At 41.3% G+C, this 7,948-nt stretch overlaps 1 protein-coding gene across 1 annotated transcript; it reads left to right on the top strand.

The window, feature by feature from the left end:
* The first annotated feature begins 2,309 nt into the window (after positions 1-2,309).
* LOC113296207 lies at positions 2,310-2,809 on the top strand. Its single transcript, XM_026544532.1, has 2 exons — positions 2,310-2,406; positions 2,482-2,809. Exons 1-2 carry the CDS (start codon positions 2,342-2,344, stop codon positions 2,741-2,743), a joined length of 327 nt encoding a protein of 108 aa, XP_026400317.1. The 5' UTR covers positions 2,310-2,341; the 3' UTR covers positions 2,744-2,809.
* Positions 2,810-7,948: the final 5,139 nt, after the last annotated feature.

The raw sequence follows: 7,948 nt of genomic DNA, 5'->3' as shown, positions 1-7,948 counted from the left end.
TTGTCTTCCGAATAAATACTGGCCCCAAAATGGGATTTTTCCTATATCAGAAATTTTGAGATTTTTTCAATATATACATTCGGTAGTGAGTGTTCTTCCGAATACTCTGTGTCTACTTAAATATATTCGGTAGCCAGAAAATTCATTAAACTACCGATTATTAGCAGTTTGTATCCAGGAAGATATGGCCACCAATATTCGGCAGATAATCATCAAATATTTCTCCCGAATACTGTCGATGTTCTTGAGAAATGAAGAACACGACTACATTCGGAAGTAAATGAGCATGAATATCGTCCGAATCTGGATAAATAACCGAAAACTCTAGAATTTTTTTTTCTCGATACGAAAAATTAAAGCGAAATAAACACCAAAAATGATAGATTCTTACCTAATTGGGGCCATTTGAAGTTGACGAAGTGTTTGACTATCGGAATCGCCACCACCGACTACATTGCCGGGTACTTGTTCTTCGCGTTCTTCTTCATTTGCAGCAAGAATTTCTTTATTTCTTGCTAAAATCCCAATCTTTGGATCGATACCCCGAGCAACATTTTTGGTTCTAGGTCTGTGGGTTTCATTTCCCTTATCCATTGTTTTATAAACGAATCGACGATGTTTTGATTTTACGATTCGCGGCGATGTTTCAGTTGAACGAGGAAAGTTTTTTTTCTTCCACAATCGGAAGATATGAAACTGGAAGAAGAAGAGTTGAAATGAGTAGAATTTTTTTTGATTTGGTTTTTATACGGTTTTACCAGAAGGGCATTTATGTAACTTCAATATCATATAGGGTACCCCTTAACTAGAATCTTTGGATGGGTATAAATTGATGGCCCCTAAATACTTTTGAGTGGCCCCTAAAAACGCGAGGATTATTAAGCTTTGGCAACCTCCATATTGTGAGCCAAACAATAGGATATACGTATATGCTATAATCTTGAGCCATTGTGGATGATGGTCTCAGGGTAACTTGGGAGATGTTGGGTCAAAAATTAATAAATGGTTACCAATCTGTAAATGGAAATACCCGCCAACTTTAATTACAAAAAAAAAAAAGAATCTAATGAAGCATTGAATCAGATTTCGTCCATATAATTCTGAATTAATTACACCTCTTATCAAGTTCATTTCATTTGATGACCAAAATTCATCTGTAATAGGATACCATTAAATTTATTTCTACAAAACTAAGAATCAGTTTATTCTTACCACTACCATGGATTCCTCGACATCAGTTGCTAATCTCAAAGCTTTCCATGGGATGGATAGGAGACTATATAAGCGATTAGTTATCGATATGGGAAAAGATCTGCTGGTATGTATGCAAGTTATTGCTCTATGGTTTTACTTCGAAGAGATTGGATATCCCAATCTCATTGCAAAAATGGAGAATTTGCCTGATAAAGTTGTTAATAGGATATCTAATGAGGCTGAATACTGTCTTGGTTTTCTTCGTTCGGTGACTCTACCACCTCCTCTGGTTACTGTTGTTACTGATATGCCAGTGACTAACTATCTCATGGATAACAAACACATATCTGCAATGATAATATACCAAGACCACAAGCGAGCATTTCGAAGGGTCTTTAACACTGTCACAGATGTTCTCTTCAGGATTTTTGATGATATCTTGCTCCTGGCAGTTGAAAAAGAGCGCGACTCTCAATCAAATCCTAGACCCACTGGAAGTCAATCCACTACTGCCAATGGTTGTGCAGAGCTACAAGCAAGATCCGGCTTTGTTGGGGTACCTGCTGGAATGGAGCAAGAAGCAAGATCTGGCTTTGTTGGGGCAACACGTTTGGCGCAAGAAGCAAAACCTGGCTTTGTTGGGGTACCAAATACGGTGCAACAAGTAAGCGCTGGTTCTGTTGGAGTACCAGGCATGCCCCAAGTTACACGACCTAGCTTCGTTGGGGCAGCACTTGGAATGATGCAAGAAACAAGATCTAGTTTTGTTGGGGTTCCAGAATTTCGTCCTTTTCTTCCAAATCCAACTTTTGGTACCAATAGTGCTGATGTTGGAATACGCCCTCTTTTACCTGCAGCCCCGATCATCGGTGGGGTAGCACCTCCAATTCCAACTCTGTCACAGGTCATAGGTCATTCGGGAGTGCTTCTTCCAGGTCATCATGTACCATTTAACATTGAATCTTCATCATCAGTTTTACCAGAAATTGGTCATGAATCATCTAAGCAGTTGTCGGATCTGAACCCGCTAGCGAAGCCATGGAGTCCACCACGAATTGACTTGTCAATGCTTAATTCCGACGACAAAAAACTAGGAGCAATAAAAAAGAAAGAAGAGAAAACAGTTACTCCAAGGAGCAAACGTACAATGTTTTTTACTTTCTCACACGGATATCGTGTTGAGGAAAATGAACTTCGATATTTCCTTCTCAGGTACTGTGTCGAGTGATCTAGTTAATTCCATTTGAGCTATTAACTACAGTATCTAATAAAAATTCATTGTTACAGACGCTATGGCAAGAAATGCATAGAGAGACTCCATATGCAGCGAGTTCGTCTTGAAGAGCAATCATTATGGGCTCGAATCGTTTTCACTTCTCCAACTACAGTAGGGAAAATTCTTGGAGGAGAAACAAAAGCTAGATTCATTATTAATGGAAAGCATGTTTGGGCTCGGATTTTTGTTGACAGAGATGAGCAAGGTGGTGGTATCAACCGGTCCCGTGATATGAGAGCAAGCAGCACTGGAGACCATCAAGTACTTAAGTAGGATTACAATATGCATTGCGTAAACCAGCAACTTTCCGGCATGTCCGATGATAATGATTGTATTGCAGGGTCCTTCCTATGAATCATTGATAATAATTGGTTGCGCTTTCATATGGATCTTTTATTAATTGTTTAGTTGCAAGGTTTCGGGAAAGAAAATTAGCACCCCGAGTATCATAACAATACAGGCATCCTGCCCAGGAAGAGAATCTGATATGGTTCCAAGCTGATATATATATATATATATATATTGCAAAATATCATGGCCACAATGAAACATAACAGAACCCATAACAATGATAATAGATAAATGTGCTGAAAATGGTAATTGTACGAGAATACGAGATCGTACTAAACAAAATATAAATGAACAAACCTCATACCAAGTGATTAATGGTGATAGACATTATGAGAATCGTACAAAATGAAAGTTAACGAACATACTTCCTCCTACCAAATGATAAAAGGTACCTCTGTTTCAATCGCGGTGCAAAATTGGTGGTGAATATAAATTGATTCAGAGTATATTCATGGAAGAGTTTATAGACAAGCGCAGCTCTCAGGATTTGGACTGTAACACAATGCAGTATGGAGATGAGTTACAAGTAGGTGTCCATCGCCAAATACTTAGTATTTGAAATAACCTGCAGGATGACTGATGGATATACATCGTGGCAACTAGATTTGATAAAAATCCTCAAATTCATTACTTCTCCAACCCCACGTGTTAACTGGTGGAACTTAACTTGCAGGCGGCATTTTTAACAAATTTTAATTGTCAGTTCAACTAGCAACGGGTTTTACTAGACAAGAGCCTTATAAGCACAAACTCAAACCTTCAACTTCTAATGTGCTCCAAACGCTTTGGAAATACCATACATAAAATCCGTGAATGGATCGGTGAAGTTGTGCCAGGCTGCCAGGCATGATCCAAAGAGAGCAAGCTAATTAAACTTCCAGGTACAAATTAAAGCCTTCTATTATAGAAATTCTCAATTATGATCCAAAAAATTATGATACATTTTGGATATCATTTGTTCATCTATTTCCTATTCTGCAAACAATTTTTGACTCTTCAAGAATGTGGTGCTCTGTCGTACACCATAAAAAAACACCCTAGAACAGGCTATAAAAGTGAAGATACTTTTCAGTATTGAAAATCACAAGCACTTTCTCTACTTTGCTGCATTCAGTACCTTGTGAAAGATGTCATTTCAAACCGTAGAGGTCTTACATGTTGAACAATTTGCACTCACAAACAGCACCCATGAATCTGAAGCTGAGCGGTCAATCCTTGTGTGAACACATAAATTATGATGGCATCTAAGAGTTCACAAACAATATTCGCATTTCATATAAAATCACTAAGAGGAATAAAATACACCTAAGGTGTTATGAGTTCGATGCATATCAGACCCTTAGCCTTCGGGCTCGTCATCGTCTGGTCACAGGAGATTAGATCGAACCGTGCATACAATCAAAACACAACGATAAGACAAAAAGTAAAGTGCTGAATGTAAATGAGACAATGATTTACGTGATTCAACACTAAGGCCTACATCCACGGGGGTTGGAGTTTCACTATGTATTGAAGAATTACAATGATGGTTAAACCATTCTCTGAATCACGAAGCTAGGGGGGGAAATGGAACTCATACTTACCCTTCCTATTTCTCTCTCTTTAAGATCTCCGATTCCTATTGAAAACTGGTCGACCCCTTTCTCTCTTAGTGGATAGGGGTATTTATAGGGATGATACATGGAGTCCACTGTTAGAGATAGTTGCAACCTTATCTTCTTAATTTCTGTGCTAATCCCGCTGGTATCTTCGTTCTTGACCGAAGGCTTCAACGGTCATGTGCGGAAACGAAGGGTTGCCTCTTTCTCTTTCACAGGATGATTGACACGTACCCTAGGCTTAGGGTATTTAATGCGGGTGGTTGGGATGGTCCGCACGCGTCAGACTGGTGTCAGATGCCCTTGTCCCATCCTCGTCAGTGAGACCAATCCTCACCATTGATTTTGGATCTTCCTCGAGATGGGATAAAGCAGAGCTTAGGGTGCTCTTCAGTACTTCGCGGTGGCTCGTTCTTTCGGTGCTCCGTGATTCTTAGCCATCAGATCAGTTCGGTGATGATTATATATAGATGACAGATGCCCCTTGGGTGTTGATACGTGGCATCGTTCCTTGATGTCTCGAGCTATGGGTCTTCCACGTGTGATTCCTCAGACACGTGGCGAGTGATGAATTATGTGTATATAATTTGCCCCTTTTCTTCTAATGTGGGTGTCGGTCAAAGTTAGAAGAAAACTATCTTCTCATATTCTTCATCTCTCCTCAATAACTTCTCCTAGATTTTAGGGCACGTTTCCCACTATTAGCAATAACTCCTTCTCGAATCATGGGACGGTTTCAGTTTCTTGTATGCTATAAATAGGGGAGAGGATGCTATTTAAATAAATTTTATTCCCTCTTCATTTTCTTGTCAGTTCATTCTCTGAACTCTTTCTTCTTTCTTCTCTTATTTTTTGTTCTTTAGCCATTAACTCTTGCTGGTGTTGTTCAGAGTCATAAACATCTTTCGTCTTCAGTTGTTGCTGTTCATCAGGTGTTCGTGGATCGTCTTTACTTCCATCGTGACGCTTCTGATTCAGGTATGGTATTCTTCTATCTTTCATTCACTTTTGTTTGATCTTCTTTTTCTGCTACTGTTTCTAGGTTTGGTGATGAAGAACACAGAAAATGACAGTATATATACTTGCCCATGTTCTTGATCACAAAACCTATTCCTTCTCTGTTGATCGTTAGGATCTTTTTTTAATGGTTACGACTAAATTTGGGTTTTGAAATTTCACGAATCTTATCCTAGATCTTTTTTCTGTGGTTTGATGATATTTCTGATGAGCTGTGATATTTGCAGAATCTGCTTTCTGACCTTCGTTATTTCCGTTGCCCCTTGCAGACATGGGTGATCGTCATCTGATCCCATACCAGACTCCTCCAACGAGCCCTTATAGATCTCCTCCATCCAAAAGTCCTGATATATCTCCACCGAAGGGTGGTCCACCTAGGTTTTCCCAGCCAGATCCTCGAGCTCAGAAAACTTCATCTGCGTCTGGTCCCCGAGCTACATCTACTAAGAGAGGGGATCCACCGAGGGGTTCTCGGTATGTTGTTAATCGTCCTTCTGCTTCACAGCATGCTGAGCCGACGAGTGCACCATCTTCTACTCCTCATCGTGCCGAACCGCTAGATATACAGCCACTTCGCTCAATTGCTCCGGCTACGAAGCCTTCTCAGAAATCTTCGATCCCACTATCTACTGCTCCTGTGAAGGGGAAATTTGTCAAAGATGCTGCGTTGAAGGCTGACCCATCGAGAAATCCACCAACCAAGAGAAAAGCTTCAGATATGAGTCCCCCGAAGAAGCCATCGTCGGATAAAGTTGATAATTCCGACGTTGCCCTAGTTATACGAAGCGTCTCGGTTGGTAAGAAGAAGGTTACTTTCAAACATATAAACCTCGAGGCGTTCAAGGTAAAGCATGAGATCGAGGCTTTCAACGTTAAGTTTTACGCTCCCGGTGATGATCTCACTTATGATTTGATCAAGAATTATAAGTACGATGACTTTCATCTGCTGACCACCGTGGGGGCCTTTGAGTCTGGCCTTATGCTGCCTCTGTATAAGTCGGGTGACTCTTTTTATTACGATGTCTTAGCTCATCGTGAGGACTCTACTTCACATACTCATTGTCGCTCGGTGGTACAATTGACTGGGAATTACCTTCGATCGCTTAAGGAGTGCTATCTTCGGAGTAAAGGGGAGACGATGATGACATGCTACATTCCTAACCCGGCTGAGAGAGACTGGTATACTCCTGAAAAATTCAATGATTCCTTTGGTGACTACGTTAATAGTAGGAATCGCAAGCGATGGAGCGTCGGTCTTCGTACTATTCCTGCTTCCCAGGGTGAGGTTCATCTCCTGAGTGAGGTGAGTGGCTCGAAGCTTCGTTACTTTCCTGGTACTAAAGGAACTTCTCAGCGAAAACTATTTCTTGCTCGTGAGCGACTCAAGCGTGATCATGATTATGAGTGGCACGCCACCGTTATTAAGGTTGTCGGTCCTTGGGATTATGGTTGGGTACCTGGTCAACACGGATGGCGCCCTGTCACTGGTAGTCAGCCTCGTGCTAGTGACCCAGCTCGTTATGGTAACTTCTGCCCTTGGCAGTTGAATTTTGATGGTATGGACTTTGAGTATGCCCTCGATGCTGTTGATGTAGACGAATAGGAAAGCTCTGATACTACTCTTCCTCTGAAGGATGTTGCTAATGTCAAGGTACGACTCTTTGTGAGTTTATAATGTATATGCTTGCCCCTTTTTTTCTTAGTTTGAGTTGGTCGTAGTTGGTCTTAGTTGATAACGTTGTACTATGTCCTTAGATAACAAAGAAGAAAAAGATGGATCCGGCTCAATCTTCTACCGCTGCTGTTGAGGAGACTGAAATTTCTGATGAAGTTACCATCCCTGTGAATGACGAGGGCGCCGAGGAAGAGGAAGAAGTTACCGATGATGAGGAACGTACAGGTACTTCTCCGAAATCACGAGGATAATTAGAATGTGGGTGGTGGAGCCGCTGAAGAGGAGGTTGCCCCTGGTGGTGAAAAGGATGCTCCCGCTGATGATCTCCAAACAACCGTTCCTGCTAGATCGACTCAGGAGTTTTCTTTCGGCAAGGTCTTTCCGCTGGAAACCCGATCGATATGGCCGCTGATATGGGAATAGCTTCAGATTTCTCCATACTCTCGCCCAACGATGATTGGGATGTTCTTGGCGGGACTGGTGGGGAGAAAGAAATTGAGATAGAGGAGAATTCTGATGGTGAAGATGTCGATGCTCTTGCTAACAAGGAGGCCCAAATGAAGAGTAGTTCTGATGTTAGAAAGAACGTTGTTTTTCATGAAGCTTCCGCTGAGGCGTCTTCAGAGGGTTTTGAGAGAGCCATGTTGCACGATGGTGACGATGCTACACTTGACTGGATGATGAAGAAAAATTTGATGTTCGTGCCTAATCCTGCTCCAGTGATCTCTGCTGAGAAGAGTTCTGATGCTTTTACTCGTCAGAAGATGCAACTAACGTCCCATGATGAGGTTGCAGAGATCTGGGAGAGGGATTTAGGAGCTACTTCCGCTAGTCTTT

The sequence above is a fragment of the Papaver somniferum genome, chromosome 7 (assembly GCF_003573695.1).
Source record: "Papaver somniferum cultivar HN1 chromosome 7, ASM357369v1, whole genome shotgun sequence".
Lineage (NCBI taxonomy): Eukaryota > Viridiplantae > Streptophyta > Magnoliopsida > Ranunculales > Papaveraceae > Papaver > Papaver somniferum.
This window is presented reverse-complemented; position numbering and strand designations above follow the sequence as displayed.

Bases quoted from the DNA above. Each gene is read 5' to 3' on its own strand.
- LOC113296207 (XM_026544532.1), top strand. From the start codon at position 2,342: ATGTTTTTTACTTTCTCACACGGATATCGTGTTGAGGAAAATGAACTT. The intron at 2,407-2,481 runs GTACTGTGTCGA...TCATTGTTACAG, and splicing joins CTTCGATATTTCCTTCTCAG to ACGCTATGGCAAGAAATGCA.